This window comes from Actinia tenebrosa, unplaced genomic scaffold, assembly GCF_029948245.1.
Source record: "Actinia tenebrosa isolate PJP-AT-01 unplaced genomic scaffold, QUT_ActTen_1.0 PGA_scaffold10__47_contigs__length_13832649, whole genome shotgun sequence".
In the NCBI taxonomy this organism is placed as follows: domain Eukaryota; kingdom Metazoa; phylum Cnidaria; class Anthozoa; order Actiniaria; family Actiniidae; genus Actinia; species Actinia tenebrosa.
The window spans coordinates 4,090,032-4,113,387 of record NW_028292570.1 but is presented as its reverse complement, the minus strand read 5'-3'; the positions used below and the strand labels follow the sequence as shown (position 1 = coordinate 4,113,387).

General features: G+C 36.2%; 1 protein-coding gene across 1 annotated transcript; it reads right to left on the bottom strand.

Moving 5' to 3' along the window:
* Positions 1-1,096: 1,096 nt before the first annotated feature.
* On the bottom strand, positions 1,097-21,011 carry LOC116302785 (eukaryotic translation initiation factor 4 gamma 2). Its single transcript, XM_089026558.1, has 24 exons — positions 20,800-21,011; positions 20,513-20,579; positions 20,035-20,127; positions 19,176-19,234; positions 18,095-18,205; positions 16,977-17,087; positions 16,605-16,676; positions 15,762-15,997; positions 15,260-15,387; positions 14,234-14,283; positions 13,726-13,809; positions 12,461-12,556; positions 11,771-11,850; positions 11,240-11,372; positions 10,303-10,401; positions 8,279-8,380; positions 7,578-7,635; positions 6,806-6,852; positions 6,118-6,275; positions 5,790-5,901; positions 5,173-5,214; positions 5,029-5,083; positions 4,570-4,691; positions 1,097-3,849 (listed from the first exon to the last, which is right to left on the bottom strand). The coding sequence occupies exons 1-24, from the start codon at positions 20,872-20,874 to the stop codon at positions 3,784-3,786; spliced, it is 2,256 nt and encodes a 751-aa protein (XP_088882684.1). The 5' UTR covers positions 20,875-21,011; the 3' UTR covers positions 1,097-3,783.
* Between the last annotated feature and the right edge of the window lie 2,345 nt (positions 21,012-23,356).

Genomic DNA, 23,356 nt, shown 5'->3' with positions numbered 1-23,356 from the left:
GCAACAAAACCTAAATAATTAATAGGTTATTGTATCATGCAACGCTATTGGTTTATTCTTAACTGAGTATTTATGTAAGAGAAAAAAGCGAAATTCTATTCGATGAAAAAGCCATTCCAATGTAAGGCAGTCTGTTCTAGACCATATCGATGAATAAAAGAAGCCACTTCAGTGTTCTCATGGTTTGTGGTCCGGCACAACTTTCGCAAACTTCAGGACGGACCATTTGATTTTCTTTGATCTTTAATCACCACTAATATATCCAGCAAAATCGACTTCAAATAAAAAATATGGGAAAACCTATGATGAAAAATTTCATTTCCGAGTTTCTAGACATCAAAATATTCTGGAAGGTTCCAATGGTCGTTCCCCTTAAGATATGGGGGGAAACGGAAAGCTTTTCATTGTCAGTTTGTTGACATGCTGTAGTTAAAGCTGCATGTTTCCCACATTAAAAATGTGCGGTTCCAACCATTAAGCAACGGGACGCCATATCAGTGTTTTTGATAAACCATTTGAACGTTACCACTTCAATGTTTAGCCATTTCAAGAGCCGTTTCGGGAAGCCTAACCGATGTTTTTGAGGAGCCATTTCAATGTTAATTTGACCTTTTTACATACACCTATTTCAAAAAGCGTTGTCGGTCGCCCGGAGATCTATAAATATCAGTCCGAGACCAATATCGCTCCAGCGCAGGTCATACCTCAAAGCTGGTGGCATATCAGCCACGCTTCTCAATCACACGCGCGAGAACGTGAAAAAAATAAAAAAATAAATAAAAAATAAAAATCGAGACATAATAGAGTTTTGGTGGACGCCAATCAAATTGTTTCCCAGCTTTAAGGGCACGTGCCTATGGAATGTCATTGAAACGCATTGACGTCCAACAAAACCTATTTCGTCACGATGGTAAATTGTACGATTTCACGCGTGTGATCGAGGAGCGCTGTAAGATATTATCTTGTTGCGAACTACTAATTAAAAGGGAAAGACACTTCTCGCTTAAATTCACAGCTCTCAACCCACAATTTATTTCGGTCTCAGATTTTAGATCTCTTACCAACAAGCTATTCATATTAAGCAGAACACAAAATCCACGATTCATGACCTGACTTTAATCATCTCTTTTTCACATTTCAATTATTTGGATCTGCTCAACTTAAAAATAGGAAGAGCTAACAAAAGGACAGAAACTTGTGGGGATTCCCTAAATTAGCAGCATTTACTACATGATTAAAATGGGGATTCCCTGAACTTGAGGCATTTGTTACAAGATAACAATGGGGATTCCCTGAACTTGAGGCATTTGTTACAAGATAACAATGGGGATTCCCTGAACTCGAGGCATTTGTTACAAGATAACAATGGGGATTCCCTGAACTTGAGGCATTTGTTACAAGATAATAATGGGGACTCCCTTATTTTAAGGCATTTGCTGCAAGATAATAATTATTGGATTCCCCTAGCTAACCATTGGAATTCCTCTAGTTAAAGATTCAATTTAACCATGGGGATTCCCTGATCTTGATGCATTTGCTAAACATTACCAAGAGGATTCTTCTAGTTAAAGATTCAACTTAACCATGGGGATTTCCTGGTCTTGAGGCATTTGCTAAACATTACCAAGGGAATTCCTCTAGTTAAAGATTCAATTTAAGTTAACCATGGGGATTTCCTGGTCTTGAGGCATTTGCTACAAGATTACCAAGGGGATTTCCTGATCTTGAGGCATGTGCAGCTACAAGATTGCCAAGGGAATTTCTCTAGTTAAAGATTCAATTCAAGTTAACAATGGAGATTCCCTGATCTTGAGGCATGTGCTACAAGATTACCAAGGGGATTCCCTGATCTTGAGGCATGTGCTACAAGATTACCAAGGGGATTCCCTGATCTTGAGGCATTTGCTACAAGATTACCAAGGGGATTCCCTGATTTTGAATCATGTGCTACAAGATTACCAAGGGGATTCCCTGATCTTGAGGCATGTGCTACAAGATTACCAAGGGGATTCCCTGATCTTGAGGCATGTGCTACAAGATTACCAAGCACAAGCAACAAGATAACCTTGTGGATTTCTATACCAGGATACCTCTAGTTAGAATGATTAACTCGAGAAAATCATAATAAGAGGTTGCTTCATAATATCCACGGGATTTCCCAAGCTTATAGTCTTGTTTATCGGCTCAAAAGTTTACTGGAGAAACTTTACTTGCTTGCTAACTGCCTGTCTTTATTGAATATCCTTTTGAGTGCAAACAATAAATCCGTGAAACACTAATTACTAAATAGTACAAAATAGTGCTAATTAAACAATAGAAAACAATGGAATTTGCAAGAAATTGTGCTATTTAGTATTACTAAAGTTTCACGGTTATATTGTTTGCACTCTAGCATTTCTTCACATTCAACGCAATACATCAAAATATTTTAGCGGAGATTGCCCATTGTCTATCAAACACTAAGCATTTAACATGCGTTCTAAGTTAAAGGGGATTCCCATGCAAGGTGCACTGTTAAAAAAATTACATCAGAAATATTTTGATGAAGATTCCCCTTGACCTATGAAAGCAATGCATTCTACTTCAAGGGTTTCCTCGCGTTAACTGTAAAGTGAATTCCCTTTAGTTGTTCAATGTAAAGGTAATTCCCTCGTGTTGTTCACTGAAAAGGCGATACCCTTTAGTTGTTCAATGTGAAGGCGATTCCCTAGTGTTGATCAACGTAATAGGGATTACCTCGTGTTGTGAACTGTAAAGCGCATTTCCTAATGGCGTGAACGTCTAGCTAAATGTGTATAGTTATTTGCAATTGAAAGACATGAAGTTAGGTAAAGAGTCGGCAAGCAGAAAAGTTGTTTCCCTTGCTCACTATCATTCGAATGTATTTTCGTACATCCGATCTATAGTGGGCAATGCTACCACAGAACAAAACACTGTATATCATTGAATAAGACAGAGTAATTTTGTCCTGTGGATATATAAGATTAATGCTCACTTGTTCTGGGCTCAAAAAAATTAAAGATTTAGTAACAACCAAGAGGAACAAAAAAATGCTCTCCGATATTTAAAAAAAAAAATTAAGGCTTTGACAGGGCATAAGGAAAATAGCCGAGTTGAGAGAGAATAAAATAAAAAATTCTTAAATCACAGTGCTAATCGAAAAGCCGTAAGCACCTAGAAATATTTCCGGAATGTTCTATCGGAATGACTTTCTAACCACAAGATAATGGAAAGATAACAGTCATGCTCGAATGATTAGCTAAGAAACATACTTGAAATATTTCTAGGTGCCCACGTTTTTTTCGATAGGTACTGTAAAATGAGGGAAAAAAGGCAGAAATTGATTGGTGAATGTTTTTTTGGCTACACAAAAGAACTTAATGAATGATCAATAGATCTCTTGCTGATTCCCCACTCCCTGCAAAAACTGCTTGTCACTGCTCAGCAATGATGGAGATGCAATAGTAATGCCAGACTAGACTACAATCTGCTCCTAGCAAAGTAAAAAATTCAAGCATGCACAGCACAAGATTATTATATTAATGATAAATAGGCACAGTATCTGGCCAAGGCTGTGGATATCACGCAAGCCTAAAGGTGTCACGCGAGATTACTATAGTGTTGTGTGACATAAACCCAGGGGTCATATTTGAAGTTCCATACCACTAGGTTAATGGTGAAACAGCTTTCCGTTCACAAAGAGTGAGGTTGAGAAATTCTGACCTAGAGATGATTTAGTTAGTGAGTTTTTTCCTCCAGAAAAGAGTCGGGTGGCGTTTAATCCTATTCTGGTTCTGATTCAGATCCTTCTTCATCTGCAGTCTCAAGCCAGGTAAGCCATGTGTTGACCTGTGAAAGATAAAAGAAACATGTCACGCAAAGGCACAGTGTGCTGTAATGAAATACAACACTTGTTGGTTTTAAGTCACCAAGATATAAGCCTACTAGTCTGCTAACACAAAATACAAATATACTTTCAGATATAATCCCCATTAGTCTGCCTATGCAAATATCCATCCTGTTATAAACCTCCTTGGTCGTTAGTCTACCAGTCTGCCAGTGCAAATATTGATGGGTTGCAAGCATTCCCAAGAAAGTCAAAAGACAAAAGCATGGCGGCCACTGTGGTGCCGTTAACAATGGATGCTAAAGAGAAATCTTTTGTTAATGGCACCAATGCTCCCCTGAGAGGCCACGATGACGTAACGTGCACTGAATCAAGGAATCCTTCCAAAGCCCACTAGTTGGTTGGGATTAAGCCGGGAATAAAAATATTTCATCCAATGACTCAGTTAACATCATTATACCTGGAATAATGCCCTTCCCTTGCTAGGAAAGCCATCATCATCCTTTCTCAAGGCCCTCAAATTTGTTGATATGGGATAGGGTGGGGTGAAAGTGGTTGGGATGGAGCCGGGAATAACAATCAGTTGGAATAATGCCCTTCCCTTGCCAGGGAAGCTATCATCATCTTTTTCCAAGGTCCTCAAATGTGGTGGGATGAGGATGAACGGGATGGAGCCGGGAATAAAAATGTTCAATTGAATGACTCAGTTACCATCATTTTACCTGGAATAATGCTCTTCCCTTGCCAGGATAGTCATCATTAACATCTTCCTTCCACTTGACAAATGCTTCTTCTTCAACAATTTCCAAGTCGTACAGCAGCATGAACATGCGCAGTAGAAGTCCTTGACGAAACAAAAAAAATTAATGATAAATTAATAATTTTATGTTTCTCAATTAAGGAGAGAAAAAAGCAACTTATAGTGCCACTACACAAACCAAGGCCACTCAGACACATTTTGATACAAATATATCTTCGGGTAAGCTGTTGCAGGTTGTACAAAGGGTGGATAGCGCTACCAAACAGATAAATCCTTATCCAGTGGATAAAATAACTTTATCCACTGGATAAGATTTCAGTATTCGTTGGATATTGTTATCCACTCTTCATACGACCTAGCCCAGGGTTTGTGACATTAAAGCGCAAACTTGTTGCTCATCTAAACAATGAGATTTACTTACCTTTTGGGAAAGAATTAGTATGGCAGAATACTTGCAGAGAATACAATGCTCTGACCTAAAACAAAATGAGCCAATAATGTTATTTTATTTGTTTAACATAATTTTTTTCAGTATTACAAAAATCAAAGATAACATTTGTTTTACCTGAAGATCAATCTTTTCATGGAGAAATTGGTCAAGAAGCGGCTGAAAGATAAAAATTTGTTTAAAATGCATGCTGTAGAACATTCCTTGAGCCATTTGGAAAAACTGTTTATTTTCATCACTTCACATATTTGAACTCAATGCTTCATTTTAGAGGGTTTGAAAAATACTACTCTTCCCAGTAGACCGAGGTAGTTGTGATTTTTTAACCTCCTTCGTAGCATCTGTTATGTTATCCGCAAGTACATTTCAAATCGACCACGTGATGCCAATGTTGTACCACGAGGACAAGTTTTTTACACCACGTGATTAACACTTGACTGAATTTTGATTTGAAATGTACTTGCAGATAACATAACAGATGCTACGAAGGCAATTAAAAAATCACAACTACCTCGGTCTACCGGGAAGAGTAGTATAAAGTTCAGGATTCAATAATGAGGAGGTGAGGAAAATTAAAAAAAAAAAACAACAAAAAACTAGAAAAAAACAAACAACAACAACAACAACAAAAAAGAGAAGTGTTTACAGTTCAAGTGTTGTGACTGTAATATTTATTCTCTTTTGACAGTCTGATCTTTCCTGAGTCTATGAAGGAAATAAGACAAATGCCTTACCTTGATCTTTTTCATGGCACTTTTCTCCTTCTCAACCAGGTCTTTGTCAGGGGACTGTGTTTTGTCTACACCTCTACCCATCGTACTGTCATGGGTAGCATACTTGAGGATGCTGAAAATGAATGGAATCAGATCAAATCATTTCAAATTAAGATCATTCCAGCGTCATCAGCATCATCTCTATCTTCAACACTTCATTATCATCATCATCATCGTCATCACCACCATCATCTCTATCTCTCTCTATGCAGAATGCCTTGATATCGACAATGAACATGCCGGCTATGGCATAACATGCACCTCAAGAAAGAGTAAAAGGTTAACTTACCAGGTGGTAAGGACACTGACAAATTCCGGCTGGCTCTGAAGTGACACATCAATGTTTTCCTTGATCCACTTGTAGATATTAGAGGAATTAGGGTCTTCTTCGATCTTCTTGTACAGTTCTGATTGGATCCTCAGCAGTGGAAACAGAAACGACAGGCTCTGGAACAACAAAAAAAAAGGAATGGAGTTTCATTTGGGGCCGGAAAAAGATTTTTCGGGGACAAAATAACTTTGTATGCATATAGGGGAGTGGTAATGGCAAAGGGGAGGCAAGGTGTGTTGGACATGCACATAGACTGTACCCTAGGCTGCGATCATGATGTATGGAAGGGGGGGGGGGGGGGGGCTGGTAAAATTTGAAATGTCCAAAATAATTCTTAACACCCCCCTTAAAGTCATGCAAAAAAATATGATCCCCCCTAAGCAAGGCTTGTAGCTTCTTCCAACAATTGTGCATCCCCCCCCATTTTTCTGATTAAAAAAAGGCAGGGCTCAAAATAGAAAACTTTTTTAGCCTGCCATAGTAAAGGCGAAATGGAGGCATGGTGTGTTGGAATTGGGCATGAGTTATATGTCATGTGATCAGGCTGCTTTTGGTCCCATGATGCCTAGGGAGACTTCAGATGGCTAATCACAGTGCAGGATTTGTAATAGACCATTAGTAGGTTTAGACTATGGTATATATGTACCTGTTCATCCAGCATCTCCATCATCTTTTCGTTGCAGCGATCTTGTTCTGTTGACAAAAAAAGAAAGAAAAGGTCAAGAAGTCAAATATGTTGTGAAGCTTGCCAACCTCCCAAGTCTCACAGCAGTGATGATTTTGGGCTAAAAAAGTTAAATATAATGTGGCTATTTAAATAATAGCAGATAAAAAATGTATAGTTTCAGTGCGGCTTCTTGAAGTTATAAAGGTTTTTTTTTACTCATTTAATATACAAAACAATACAGGCACACATAAATTAAATTTGAAATGTGTAATTTTCTTCCACATTGCAGCTCTTATAGAAATTATTGCAAGTTAGTTTTCACATAGTAGGGCGTTTGAAATGACAACAAACGACAAATAACCATAAATGCCTCCTCATACGTCACAGCATTTAGAACTTCAAGAAGCTTCATTCAGACTACATTGTGTGAATTTTTTCCGGGTTGATCGCATCCTACCCCATGTCTAATCAATACTGTGAATATTGTAAGAAGGTTGATAGGCACTTTAACAATAAAGTAAATGTATAGAAACTGACCCAAATGCCATGCCTTATAACACAATTGTTTGAAGGCAATGGAGTGCTACTCTAGATCTGCTATTATTTAATGCAACTATGATTTGAGTGTTAACATAGTTTAAGTCTGATATAACATTTGAGGCCAGGCTTTAAAAGGATGAAAATGGAGTAGGACTGCAGAGGTCATCCTAATCATAGTAATATAATCATTAAAGTTGCATAATTTCATTACCTGGCAAATAATTCATCAGATTGATCTTGCTTTCATTGAATGCACCAATGAGCCATTCCTATTTAGAAATTAAGATCATATGATATAAAGTATATATAATATCTTAATATCTTATAAGATCTTTATAGTATCTAGTAAATCAACTTAGAAATCAACCATAAGAAAGTGAGAAAAAGCTGAGCCCCAGATGGGATTTGAGCCCAAGACCCTCTGCAATCTAGTCAGATGCTCTTAGAATCATTGATTGATAATTCTGGATATCATCAAAACCTATTGTTTATAATTGTATCATCCCTCTATAATCCCATATAAGCAACTATCGTATCATTTTCAAATTCTCTTTCCTGTCCAGATTAAAGACTAATTTGGATCGTATCCATTTGCATTCTTTCGAGGGAAAACTATGACTTATGGGATCAGTATGGTATAGTTTGGGATGATATTATTAATCTGCGATAGGACTACATGTCTGTCCAATTTGGAAATAATTGGATTCAAAAAATTCCTCTGACTGTCAAATTAGACTCAGCCTATTGGCCTCTTCCAATTTTGTCAGTCCTCGGAATTTTTTTCATCCAATAATTAAATAATAAGTATAGGTTATAAGACTACATGCTCTCTAATTTGGAAATAATTATTATTTCCAAATTGGAGAGCATGTAGTCCTATAACCTATACTCATTGTTTATTATTACATGTACCTGTCCATTCATTTGTTCTAGTTTCTTCAACACCAGGAGCAATGTTGGCAGGAACTTTTCACCATCAAGCATTTTACTGACCTCAGACAACGTAACAATTCCCTGAAACACAAGAAAGTTAGCATGCAGCTTTGTATCTTTTATTAGAAAAATTACTGGAATAAAAAACATAATTTTATTTATTACACATTTAGGTTTGATATCAGTGTGATAAAGCCTTTTATTACATCCATTTTGAAATCACAAGCAAATTCTGCAATCTAATTGGTTCCCTGCAGCAGTGATTTCAGCATAAATTGCACGATTTTGAGCTCTAAATTGAACGATTTTGCACATCAACTGATATGAACCAATCACAAGAGAGACGTCATTTTCTAGCCAATTATATCAAGGAATCCATCTGAGTGTTGAGCTCACCGCTTCTTGCGAAAAAAAAGAGCCACGGCTCAAAAAAAATTTTCTGAAGAACGATTTTACCGTCAAAAGTCTTAAAAAAAGACTTTAAAAGCCGTAAAAAGGACTTAAAAAGACCAACTGATCACTTAAAATCGTAAAAAGCATCTTTGTAAAGTAACTGCTTAAGTAATTTGAAGATATTACAGCGAAAAGCAGTGGGAGAAAATGCAATCGGCATCTTTTGAATGTGACTTCTTGGCGACTGATCGTGGAAAGTGGTTTCCTTTTCAATCTTTAAAGCATAACAACACATCGAAAATACAGTCATTAAAAGAAGTTTTTCTTAAGAAGAAGATTTTTGCTGAGCTACGTGACTTCTTAAGGACAACTGAAGGACTAAACAACCTTTGATTTTTGCTGTTTTGTGGGCACAAGTGTGATCTAAACATGTTGAACAGAAATCGTAAAAATACAAGCAGTGAGCATTGGCTGTAATATGGACAACAGCCAGTTCATTACAACCCTTTTGGGCAGGATTGTCTTGTTATTTAATGTAAGTAAACAATTCTTAATACATGTAATGCCTTTTGGTCCGATATAAATTCATTTTAGTTTTGGATTGAAAGTGTTGGTTTTCAAAATGAGAATCATTGCTCGATCAATATAAACAAGTTCTCTTGGCAGCATGTTTGAATCGACTGCTTTTAGATTGTAAGTCATGTCGGTTTAACTGGAAAAAACGTCTTTTTCAAAAAAGATTTCAAAATGGATATAATAAAGTGGTAATTGAACTTCGTGTCGTGCAATTTTGGTCTGAAATCAAACTTGCAATTACAAATCGCACTCCCGCTACGCGGTCGTGCGATTTTGTAATCGCGCATTTGATTTCAGATCAAATTGCACTCCACTCAGTTCAATTACCATTATGAATAAAAGTAATATCAGTGAAGTGATACGATATATCACTTCACGGTGAACTTATGGAAATTGAAAATTTTGTCGCTTCCTCTACCCTAAATGTGTAATAAACAAATATTATTATATGTTGAGAGCCTGATATCCATTTATTCACTCGCTTTCCATATATCACTCACTCCCTTGAAGACTCCCTCGTTTGCAATATGATATGGAAACTCATGAAAACAATATCAAGCTCTTAACATGCGATAATCTCAATATGTATAATAGATATAGGATCTTTTCACAATGACAATTTGCGTTGAACAGTCCTTGCTGCATGACCAAAATATTTGTAGCTTACTGACTGCAATGACAGTTAATTTTGTCACTAGGAATAAACTCTTTTTTAACTATCTGGGCATAATATGTTACCATTTCAGACTACATTTTATTCCCTTGAGAATTTGATGCTTTGGTATATTTATGTGTCTTCGCATGTGCAACCATTAAACAAAGAAATTATACTCTAGGGAATGACATATTCTGAAATAGGAAATGGTATGCCCAAGCTGTATATTATTTCTATTTGAAATATTTAATATTTTAGGAATCATAAACTTTTTGTTGTAGTATGCTCATTGATAAAGAAAGAAATATTTGGGGGTAAATTATGTTTATACTAAGCTCAAGAAGCCAAGGTTCTGATAGTATAAAGTAGATGCATGTACCTGTATGACTGTCCTGGCGGCCAGCCCAGAAATATATTCATTAGTGTTCGACAGGTCTCCTTCATTATAGTTGTTGTCCTCTAGAATATTGCGCATTCCCTACAGGTGGATACGAAATTGATATCAGTACCAAGTATTTTTATTGATATTATTTTGTCATATTCACCATATTCCTTATCTTTATCATTGTTATTGTCATCCCTAGTCATCACCATCATAAACATTATCACCACTGCCATCATCATCACCATCATAACCCTTATCTTCATCTTCATCATCCTTAGTCATCACCATCATAAACATGATAACCATTGCCATCATCATCACCATCATAACCCTTATCTTCATCTTCATCATCCTTAGTCATCACCATCATAAACATGATTATAACCATTGCCATCATCATCACCATCATAACCCTTATCTTCATCATCATCATCCTTAGTCATCACCATCATAAACATGACAACCATTGCCATCATCATCACCATCATAACCTTTATATTCATCATCATCATCCTTAGTCATTGCCATCATAAACATGATAACCACTGCCATCATCATCACCATCATAACCCTTATCTTCATCATTATCATCCTAGGTCATCACCATCATAAACATGATAACCATTACCATCATCATCACCATCATAACCCTTATCTTCATCATCATCATCCTTAGTCATCACCATCATAAACATGATAACCACTGCCATCATCATCATCATCCCTAGTCATCACCATGCTTGCTACCATAACTTTCAAGTTGGTGTAGTAAAATCACCATGATAGATTTCATTTTGGCAGATATATTCGTAAGCACATGCACTTTGGCAAGTAATGAATGTCATTTTTACCCCCCCCCCTCCCCCCGACAATTCAAATCATTCTATTAGAAATATACTTGAATTATATAGACAAGCAAACTGTACTGTACCTGGATGATATTATCTGTTGAGACTAGGTCTTCCTTATGCATTGCTTGTACAAGCTGAGCTATCAACAGTCTCTCTTCATCATTCTTGTTCACTCCAGCTAACAGCACTTGTAGAAGCAAGTCCTTTGAATGCCTTAAAAATAATCTTTTTTTCAGTTTTTAACTCTAACAGCCGACACATCAAAAAATGGTTGGCCAGTTTGGGCACACATTAAAGTGCCTATGACACCTAACTCAATATTTTCAGTATTGATTTTACATAAAGTAAATAGTTGGATGGTAAAATATTTTTTATTACACATTTAGGGTCGATATCGACAAATTTCCATATTGCATCGCAAAACGATAGAGTCTGTGAGCGAGTTTGCAATAGGATATGGAAACTCGTGAATAAAAACAATATCAAGCTCTTAACATGTGATAATCTCAGGCAGAGTCTATTTATAATAGACATTTGTCTGGTATTAGTAATGCTGTATTTGGCCTGCATTTCAGCCTTGAACTGAAAAAAATAAAAGATTTTACTCTTACTTTTCTGCTTTCATGCTTTTAACAGACTTAATGGCAGTAGAATCTTCCTTGTTGGAGAGATATTCAATGAGGATGGTATCCTGTCATACAAAAAATAAATAACGAATTATAGAAATACCAGGTACACATGCCATAACATAACACAGCTGCTATAGTACATTTGCCAAATATTGTATTTTGGCTCGCCTAGCTAAAGGCTCACCCAAATAATACTCCATGACTCCATGACTACATGTAAAATACACAGCCGTATCAGATGCTTAGCTGACTGATAACCTCTAATATACATACACACACATACTATGTTTTCTATTTCTTCAATATTCATAATGTAAATGAATAGAAATACTATTTTTTACCACAATTGTAAATTTTCTCGCGCGCTGATTGGTTAAAAAACGTCGTAAATAAGAGGCCATACCAACAAATGGCGTCATGCAAGATTTCGTGCAGTCTATTTCCTAGAGTTTTGTGAGTTTTGTAGTAAAAAACAAATTTACGATGGTTGAGCGTGGTATGTCCTCTTATTTACCACGATATGACGCCAAACGTTGGTCAAAATTAGTTATGGACCCACTGAGTCCATAACATTTTGACCAACTTTTGACGTCATATCGTGGTAAATAAGAGGACATACCACGCTCAACCATCGTAAATTTGTTAAATTTTCTAAGTACACTTCATTTTTACCATTTGTTTTTCAATATCAGCCTTGCTTGGTCCTTGGGGCTTCTTTGGCTTTGGTTTCTCAATGATTGGAGGAGCCTTGGACTTCATTAAAGCATCCTAATGAATTTGAGATGTTATAGTTACGTAGATCAACAATTATTATTAATTATTATCACTTTTCCACAGCTTGCCAGTCTGTTTATTTGGTTACTACGAATCTCACCAAACTGTTGTTTCATGCGAGAAAAACACACCACGTTTCATGCAACAAACATATTTGACTCCACCCATGAAATGTTATAGTTACGTAGATCGACAATAGACCTATCCCCGAATTCGCTTGACTGGCCACAAAACAATGGTTACAAGTTGAGGTTGAACTTGATGAATAAAAGAATCAAGTCCAGTCTCAACTTCAAACCATTGTTTCGTGGTCAGTCAAGCGAATTTAGGATAGCCCTATTATTATTATTAATTATTATCACTTTTCCACAGCTTGCCAGTCTGTTTATTTACTATGAATCTCACCAAACTGTTGTTTCATGTAACAAAAAACACACCACGTTTCATGCAACAAACATATTTGACTCCACCCATGAAATGTTATAGTTACGTAGATCAACAATAGACCTATCCCCGAATTCGCTTGACTGGCCACAAAACAATGGTTACAAGTTGAGGTTGAACTTGATGAATAAAAGAATTAAGTCCAGTCTCAACTTCAAACCATTGTTTCGTGGTCAGTCAAGCGAATTTAGGATAGCCCTATTATTATTATTAATTATTATCACTTTTCCACAGCTTGCCAGTCTGTTTATTTACTATGAATCTCACCAAACTGTTGTTTCATGTAACAAAAAACACACCACGTTTCATGCAATAAACATGTTTGACTCCACACATGAAAGCAAAGAAATGTGTTTATCAATCAAACAGCATCTTGCAAAGTTGTTTTATAATAGACCTCTTTGGCTTGGGGTAATGTTTTCCCATTTCAGACCATGTGTCATTCCCTTGAGAATAAGATTCTTTGTTTTAGCTGTATCCATATTCATGTGTCTTCTCATGTGCAACCGAGCGCAAACTTTAAACAAAGAAATGATAATCTAGGGAATGACACGTGGTCTGAAATGGGAAAACATTACGTCAGAGCCGAAGAGGTCTATTCTTCATGTCCATTATGATATAAACATTTCTAATCGTCTTTCTATTTTAGTCCAAATATCTCCCCCCCTCCGTTTCTACTGACGAATTTAGAACTGGTATTTTCTACAAGAATAACTTACCAGTTTAGATTGGTTTTGCCCGGCTCTTCCTACCATCCCTAGAGTCTTGGCAGCTATAGAATCCTTTGCTGGACGAAGGCTTATCTACATGCAAATACAAAATAAACATTACAAAGGGTTATACTGTAAAGGCTACATGATGATTCCCCAATGCCATAGTTGATCAAAACCACTTGCATGACACTGATCTGCCAGGATTCAGAGCTTAAAATACATTATAAATAAAATGGCAAGAAGATAAATCTTTTCATGAATTTATAATCAAGTTGTATGTCCAGATATATAATAATGTTTATTTACATGGCGTAAATTCAACATGGCGTTTTCAAATGCGCCTTAATATACACCATTACTTAATACCTACATTGCAACTCTAAATTTAAGCCTTTCACCTTAAACAATTCAAAACTTCAAAAATGGCTAATTTAACTTTCTTAATATGCGACTGAGTATAAAGAGATAATTTATCAATTAGAAGCAAAAGATAGATTTCATACACTGTACATACCTCACCATCAGTATTCAAAGGGCTTGGTCTTGTCAGAGGGCGCCTGTTACCTGAAGACATAATTTTAGCTCATTAATTGATCAACAAAACAAAGATACCAAGTTCTTTTACAAACTATGACAAAAGCAAGGGCTTAAAATTAAGGATGATTCCAAAGGCCCCAGTTATAAGAAGAGTGGATAATGATATCCAAAGGATAAATCCTAATCTAGCGGATAAGTCGATGCTGATATCCAATACATTTTTTCACTGGATATGATTTATTGGTTGGATTGCACTATCCACCCTTCATACAGTGCAAGCAATGAAAACCGTGAAACTTTAGTAATGCTAAATAGATGCATCTTTGCATCACAATTACCGCTACCTAACATCTATTTCACTCCGGCCTGCTCTCAGTCTGACCTCTAGCTCAGCTGGTAGAGCATCGGTAGTACATTTCCGAAGATCGTGGGTTCGATTCCCAGCGAGTTCGGAAATTAATCTTTCCGAATTTAATTCCAAGGGCTTTCGCCCGGAATAACATCGTTCCCAAGCACTATGACTTATCTATAATTAGCACAATCAATTTCATGCAAATTCTATTGTTTTCTATTGTTTAATTAGCACTTTTTTGTACTACATTTAGTAATTAGTGTTTCACGGAATTATTGTTTGCACTCTACAACTGGACCCAGAAGCTGTGATTACTAGTCAAGATTACCATAGTTCATTAGAAATGATGAACAAAACAGACAGCAAGCTCTCATACAAGCAATGACAAAGCTAAGGGCTCATAAAGATGATTCCCAGAAGATTTGATTACTAGTCTTACCATCGTTCATGAGTAATAATGAGCAAAACAGACAGCAAGCTCTTATACAAGAAATGACAAAGCTAAGGGCTCATAAAGATGATTCCCAGAAGATTTGATTACTAGTCTTACCATAGCTTATTAGTTATGATGAACAAAAGCTCTTTTACAAACAGTGACAAAACTAAGGGCCCATAAAGATGATTCCCAGAAGATTTGATTACTAGTCTTACCGTAATGTTGATGATGAGAGGCAGGTGGAGAAGCATTAGGAGATGACCCACGCTGTGGACTGTGACTTGATGCCAAGGTAGCCCAGGGATCTTTAGGTGTGAAGCTGTCATAATCATCTTCATCATACCTTGCAATTTGAACAAAACTTCATCAAGCAAGGCTTAAGAAAACGGCCAACCAGTCACCATTTATGGTCGCTAGCAAAGTTTTAGCTTGGTCATACCTCATTTTCTATTTACTGGTCAAAATGACCAGCAAGGCAAAGATGTGCCTGGACAAGTGCCAGTTCTGGTTGGACATTGTCTGACCATTATGTTAAGCCCTGATCAACATGAAATATTGAATACTGAATACTAAATAGTGTATTCCAAGACTAAAATGCAAATTTTTGGGTCTTAAATGCAACACAATTATTATGTAATACTGTATTGTCTATAAGTAAAGTATATAACATCATGCATTCCACAATGAATATTATTTAGGATGGACATGTAAATGTACCTTAATCCAAAGCCCCGCTGTGGATCGGGACCATTTCCATTACCATATTCATGGTCAAACAGTCCTCTTTCTTCATTCTCTCTAATAAACACGTCATTCAGACCACGTCCGTGTACATGGGATGGTACTTTAGCTCCATAGTTTGGTCTTCCTTGCCAGTTCATTGTATGATGAGGTGGGGAGTTTCTCAGCATGGGTGGGTTGTTCATTGGTGTTGGTCCAGAGTGACCAAAATCCTGGAAAAGGGTTTTGACTCAATCATTACTGCAGTTTTACATAATGCGCACTCAGACATTACAACGGCTTGTTTTGAAATAGTTTTTTTTCGCTGTCGTCAATCAAACACATGAAAGGTACCGACTAGTTAATTAGTTTTGATCAATGTTAGCGAAAAACCCATTTCAGAACAAGCCGTTGGAATGTCTGAGTCGGCAGAAAATGTAAAACTGCAGTAACACGCTTTGGTTTAGAACATGTTTTCTTGAGAATTATGATGATGATCAATTGATGATGTTAGATGTGTGAAAGGAGATAAAGGGAATATCTCAGACTAAGATTGAAGTTGTTTTTTGTTTCAGGAAGGAAAAATGGAGAACCTGGAGAAAAACCCTTCAAGCAAAGAAGAGAACACTTGAACAACTCATTTGACACAAAGCCTGGCAGGATGAGAGGCAATGCATTATCAGCCCAGCCCAGCCCAGCCCAGCCCAGCCCAGCCCAGCCCAGCCCAGCCCATGGTGATAGTGATAATGGTAATACATAGCAATAGTATTATATTAAATTAGTACTTCCATTCCATCAGTAAAACATTACTTTAGTCTGAAAACTAATACCATACTGTACCTGCCATGCCTCTTGCCTGATTTGATAGATTGTCTTTGGACCAACATCTTGGATTGCTTTACGAGGAATCCACTGAAAACAGTTTTAAAGCAACAAGCATTAATAACATGGTCTGAATGCGGGTTTCATATTGCTCAATTCAATTAGTTTTAGTTATTAGTTTTCATAAAGCAATATAATTTATGATACTAAACAGCCATTTTGAAAAACGTTGAAGAGGCGTTTTGTCCTTTTATTCCCATGGGAAGTGGTGCACGCCACTAATATGTGGATTATAGCTATATTATAGCTAAAGGGAAATATAATGTCATCCAACATGGCCGCCATGTCTTTTTATTCTCGTGGCAAGTGGTGCATGCCACTAATACCAACCTTGTGTTCTCTTAGCTCTAGAACGTCTTGCATCATGAATCGTATTCTTGATGGTAGATCAGGTCTGCTCATGATCTGTTTGATACGTTCAAAGTACTGGTCCATCAATGGCTATGTAATAAAAAAATGATACATTAGAGATATTTATTTTAATAGATTAATGAAGGGCACACTGGGAGCCTAATCAATGGTTCCAGCATCCCTTAGTTACCATTAATATGTCCACAAGCCCAACGAATTAGCTAGAGTATCTCTAGACTCTTCCACATTCTCTCGCTCGTCCGTTCCGTCTCCACGCTTAGAGACTGTAACGGTACAATGACCGAAAGGACTTATGTGTCCCGAAAGCTTGGACCCAGCGTGCTTTGGGAACCAAAATACTTGTCCACAGTCTCTCTCGTTTCAATATTTTCAAGATGGCGGCGAAAACGAGAGAGACTGTGGACGAGTATTTTGGTTCCCAAAGCACGCTGGGTCCAAGCTTTCGGGACACATAAGTCCTTTCGGTCATTGTACCGTTACAGTCTCTAAGCGTAGAGATGGAACGGACAAGTGAGAGACTGTGGAAGAGTCTAGAGTATCTCATAATTTAAAACTCTAATTAAAAATTGATTATAGATTAACACGAACTTCTCCCATAAAGCCTCAGTGACCAAGCGGTTGAGATCTCATCTAGCAAACGAGTGGTCAGTGGTTCGAGTCCCGCAAAAACCAAACTGAGGCAGATTTTTTAATCTGCTTATACACTCAATGTAGCATACACTTAACATATTGATTATAGATTGTTTCAATATTGTTTACTGTCCTAAGAAAACATGAGAAAATTGCCTCGTAATCCTTGTAGTACTCCTTAACACAGACACTGTAGTTTTGTGTGCAGGACAATATTTTAATTCCACTGGGAAAACTGAAGCAACTGTCACTTACAAGTCTGCATCTATATGTTTGACTGACTAGTTGGATTTGACTAAAACAATATTAGTCCTCATGCCCTCATGGCCTATGAGTCAATAGCCTATTCGGACTTGAGGACTAATTAAATTTGCTAAATATTTTATATACTGTACATATAATGGATTATTAGGGATTTCTGTCTTCTAATAAAAGTCAAGTAGTACCTTGGCTTTGTGCACATCAATCCTTGGTCCCACTGTCTTCATCAAGTGACAGAGACATTCCATGTCTTCCGACGTGTCGGCCACAGATGCACGTTTCTTTTTGTCCAATAACTGAAAACAAGACATCAAAAAGAGAAAAAACTGAATACAGTAAATATAATAAAAAAGAATATTTAATAAGATGTCAACTGTGGAACATCCTCAAACATATCTAATTAAATACATACTAGTACTGTATGTACAGCTGTAATACCCTATTATATAAATAGTGTGATTGTATTTCAGGGTTTGTGCTACATTTTCGCTTCAAAATTCAAGGACTTTTTAAGCAATTTTCCAAGCACAAAAATTCGATTTTCAAGGACAAAGTTTTTTGTATTAGAACGTGGTTTAAACATTGATTCAATGTTACAGGGCAGCTAATTCAGCCGGGGCCATGTCCACCAATACAAAACGATCATGACACGCAACCAACCAGTATACAAGCAACCAGAAACTCTTCAATCAATTTTAATCGTTATTTATTTTAAAAGGTAAGTTAGAAATAGCATTAAGTTTGCATTAAATTTAAGGAGTATTCCAGGAGTTTTGGCATTTTCCCCTATTTTCAAGGGCTTTTCAAGCGCCCTTAAAAACGAGTTTTCAAGTCAAGGACTTTTCAAGGATTGCAAGGAGTAGCACGAACCCTGGTATATGCAATAAATAAATGGGGGGTTGAGATGGGTGGAGAATGGCGAGGTATGCTATGAAATTGAACATTTTAGTGGATGTCATCGAAAAAAATAGAGCCCTTATTAGTGTTTTTTTTGAGTGTTTTCCCATTTCAGACCACATGTCATTCTTTTTAGAATAAGATTCTTTGTTCAAGTTGTGTCCATATCCATGTATTACTCATGTTACTCATGTGCTACCATTAAACAAAAAAATGATAGAGAATGACATGTGGTATGCAATGGGAAAGCATTTTGCACCATGACAAATAAGGTTTATTGTAAAAGCTACACCTTCAGTTTACAGCCTTGAGTTTATTGCATAATATACTGTATATTATAAATATATATGCATATGTATGTATATTTACCTGTTTAATACATTTATGTAGGATAGTTTCATGCAGTATGTCAAACTTTGCCAGCTCACCTAGAAAAAATCCAGGTAAAATTTTACATTGCTAAGGTTTCCTTCATATTTCCAATTTGTTTTGTGTTTTTGTTGTTGTTGTAAGTGTGCAAAATTGTCCAGCTTACTGTGCATGTACTCCAACTGGGAACACTTTGATAAACTAGAATCATCAACCAATCATATTGCGACATTTGTTTCGATATTTTTAACCAGCCAATCAGATAGCACATTGATATAATAAGAGCATGAGAACGTGATAATCTGATTGGTCAGTTTTATTCAAGTGGTCCCTGTTAGTGTGTCCGCACAGTAAACTACCTCGATCTTCTCTTATTAATTTATTATTATTTCTATTTAAACATATTAACTCTCTGTGTTTGCTCCAAGAGCTAAGCTCATCATGGCAGATTACACACTATTTTGAAACTTAATGAAAATACTTCCCAATGAAGTGTGGGAAGTCAGACTGGCCCATTATAATATGGAACGCCATGATCTGGATCAACAAGAAATCTTAATTACTGTATTTCCCTTGGGGCTAATTCTTTTTCAGTGCTCTTCAACTGCGGTTTTTAGAAGGGGGGCCTTATTAGAAGCTAGGGGCAACCTTCCGATATTTTTCTTTGGAAATTCATGATTACTTTTATTCATAATCTCGACAGATGAAATGACTTTCAATGGCCGGACATGGAAAAAAGTACAACAATGGTCCTTGGGGTTGGGGGCTTCTTAGAGGCTGGAGGCTTATTTAATCTTTGGCACCTCAGACTGGGGACTCATTAAAAGCTAGAGCTTAATAGAGGAAATATGGTACTTACCAATAAACCTGATGTTGCCCAACATTTTCCTTTTGGTGTTAGACCTCTGCTCTTCCTCTTCTTGTGTGAATGGGCCATCTTTCTTATCAAAAGCTACAATAAAATCATGAACACCATTCAATTTACATGGGCTTTAAAATATTAACCTCCTTAGAACAAAGTTTTGGAGGTGGTAAATAATTTTACATTCCAGTTTTGAGTTCTCTGTTGCTCAAGGCTAGCCCCAATTTTGTGAGGAATATTAATGTGATGCAGTAAAGGTCCATGAAAGTGTTTGTATTGTTGAAGTTGTGTATCCTTTACTTTACTGTTGTTATCTTAGACACTAATACGAGGCTAACCCTGAGTATATAATCGAGGAACACAGAGAAAATTTGGAACTCAAAAAATAGCCCACTTTTCACTGTAGTAGGTTGATGTGAATGTCTTGATACAACTCTAAATAAATCTATTTTGTCTTTATTCTATTCCTGAATACCTTGACTAGCCTTGGATCTGTTGTTAAACTCTTCTTCACACTGTTTGAGCAGCAAACGTCGGAATGTCTAAAAAATTTATCAAAGAATTTTGATATTTTATACTTCTGGTATAGATGCATTACATGCATTAAATGCATTACATTAGCAAAGTTTATCCATGTTCTATAGTTTTTCTCCCTCTGCAAATTAAACCCTAAAATGCTACATTCTGGACAATTTCATTTGAGAGTTAGGGTTCAATAAAACATAAATAATGTAGACTAACAGCTCTGACACCCATACTTACTGAATTGCCAGTTTTTCCAGGATCATCAAAATTTGGCGCCTCTTCGCTGAGCCGCAGACACAGCTGGGCATACATGGAACTGTACTTCGGTTCATCTAGAGCTTTCTCAAACAACAACAGAATAACTCCCTTCAAGATGTACTTTGTCTCGATGCCAACATTTAGTAGATCATAAAACAACTTGTCAAATTTATCTGGTGTTAGTTTGTTAAGAACCCTGAAAAAAAGAGAACAAAGAATATTAACCTCTAGTAGTACTCTTAAAAAAACTCAATGTATGGGCTTAGGGCTAAGAATGACGGTTGCTCAATGGATTTACACAATGACCAGCCACTTCCAACTGATCAACATATGACCACCAGGGCTTTCAAAATGTTTTAGAGGAGGTGTTCATAACCGGCTGTTATTTAGATTAATGATGTTTTAATAGAAATGAAAAAAATAGCAGGCAGTTAACTTCGAAGCCACCGCAGGAGCTCCAGCACTGCTGACTTATTATTGAAGCTCTGGACCACTCATTGTGACTGGTCAATAGCATTGGTCTAAGAAACATTTTGCTAGGCAAGTGCTAATTTCTGTTTGTTGACTGCTTCATAGGAGGCAACATGGTCGAGTGGTCATAGCGTCGGTCTCGCAATCCTGTGGTGTTGGGTTCGAGCCCCGCTGTGGCCACTAGCTGAGACTGTACTTGTCCTGATCTCTGATTAGTTCAGATTCAGTTTTTTGACCATGCTTGTAAATAGCCAACTGCCAGTTGGGATCCTTAAAATGCTTTATGATGCTTTGATCATTTCATTTCAGTTTCGTTAATTAATTGTAGGAGGGCCATAATGTAAACTACTGGGCTACCAGTAATGTATGGTACCCTCGTTAAATAAAATTAATTTGTTTTTTTATTTTTTGCTTGTGATATTAAGCCTAGTGGTTCGAGAGTACTTTGCAGGTGTAATTGGTGCCCTCCAGCTGTTTTGTTGCAAAACCCACTACCCACCTATATGTTATCAGGGTTTTCATTAAGATTTGAAATATCAGGAAAGATCACGAGAATTTTGCTCAGTTACTGCAGCATTCTCCAATTCCCAACCCTTGATGAAAACCCTGATATTATTTGTGATGAGTTTTACGAATGATTAAAAGTGGAATTTTGTGGTGATGAGTATACTCCCCATCATGTATGGAAGGGAGATATATCTAGAGTTATGAACTATATTACAGTACAATTTAAAATTTTGTATACATTTTGAAGAGAAATAAAAATACATAAAAAATCAACATTTTCATCAACCAATGGTTTCATATAGATTTAGATAGCTTAATTATCATTCACGTACTCTATGATAAGAATTGAACACAAATGAGTTTTTCTTTGGAATGCCTTTTTTTCTTGGTTCTAAACTTCAAATTTCTAAATCATGCCATTTTTTTCAATTTTTGTAAATACTATGATGACAGATCCCTTACTTTACAGACTCATTTACAGTACAGGCTTACAGTCTTGTTCAAGGACAAAACATTTGCAAAAGTCAACTGTAATATAGAATGAGATTGTACAAACACTAATGCTTTGAAATCCATGGAAGTTTTACTGTTGATTTGAAGTGTATAAGATTAAAACTGAGACTGTGGTCATCAAAAAGAGAGGTACAATCTATTCATTGAGAAAAAGGACTTCTGTACATGTTATGATTGAGGTGTGCTTGGAAAACACCTTTAAACCAAATGATATTTATATAATAACAATAAATATGGGGAAGTCTATTACAAACTGATATTTTTTAAATCATTTTTTTCCTGCTTTAAAGTTCATTCTTTTCGTTTTTCACTTTTTACACAACTAAATCAAAATGCTTAAGACAAAATTCCAGCTTGTTGCTAAGTGAACATGCCAGCTCTATAGTTGTGATTTGCCCATTCGGCATTGGGATTTGGTTTTTCACTGCTGCCAGTAAAAAATATGAAAGGTACCGACTGATAAGTTTTGATTGCGATAATGAAAAAACATAATAAAACAGTCCATTAAAAAAACATCCAATACTCATATTTGCAATTGTTTTTCCAAACACTATCTCAAAATATAAAAAAAGAGGAATTGTAAGATAAAAAATTATTTTTGAGTTATGAACTATGAATAAAAAAGGCCGAAATTAATGGCTATTTTTCTTTGTTAAAATTTGATATAATGTTGATGATGACCTTTTTTCATTTTAGTTTGTTTTTGTGAAGGAAATTGTTTTACTATAATAATTAATGGAAAACGTTTTACAAACAGCTATGGATTTTACTATTCATAAATTTTTAAAAAGAACGCTTAAAAGGTATTTAATTTTTTCTTGAAGATCAAATGTAATTTCAAACTCGAACAGCAAAAGGATTATTAATCAAAAAAGCCAGATGCTCTATTTATTCTATATTGAAGCAATATTACAAATCTATTCAGGATTATAATTACATGTATGTGACATAAAAAATAATTCCAGCGTTATATAAGCATAATTGTCATATACATATATCTGCAACAGGCAACGGAAAAACCCGAAGAAAATTAATATATGAGATA

Coding starts and splice junctions, on each gene's coding strand:
- LOC116302785 (XM_089026558.1), bottom strand. CDS start 20,874: ATGTATGCCCAGCTGTGTCTGCGGCTCAGCGAAGAGGCGCCAAATTTT. Junction 14,284..15,259: donor CTCTCATCATCAACATTACG/GTAAGACTAGTA, acceptor TTATGTCTTCAG/GTAACAGGCGCCCTCTGACA. Junction 5,902..6,117: donor GTCAGTGTCCTTACCACCTG/GTAAGTTAACCT, acceptor ATTCATTTTCAG/CATCCTCAAGTATGCTACCC.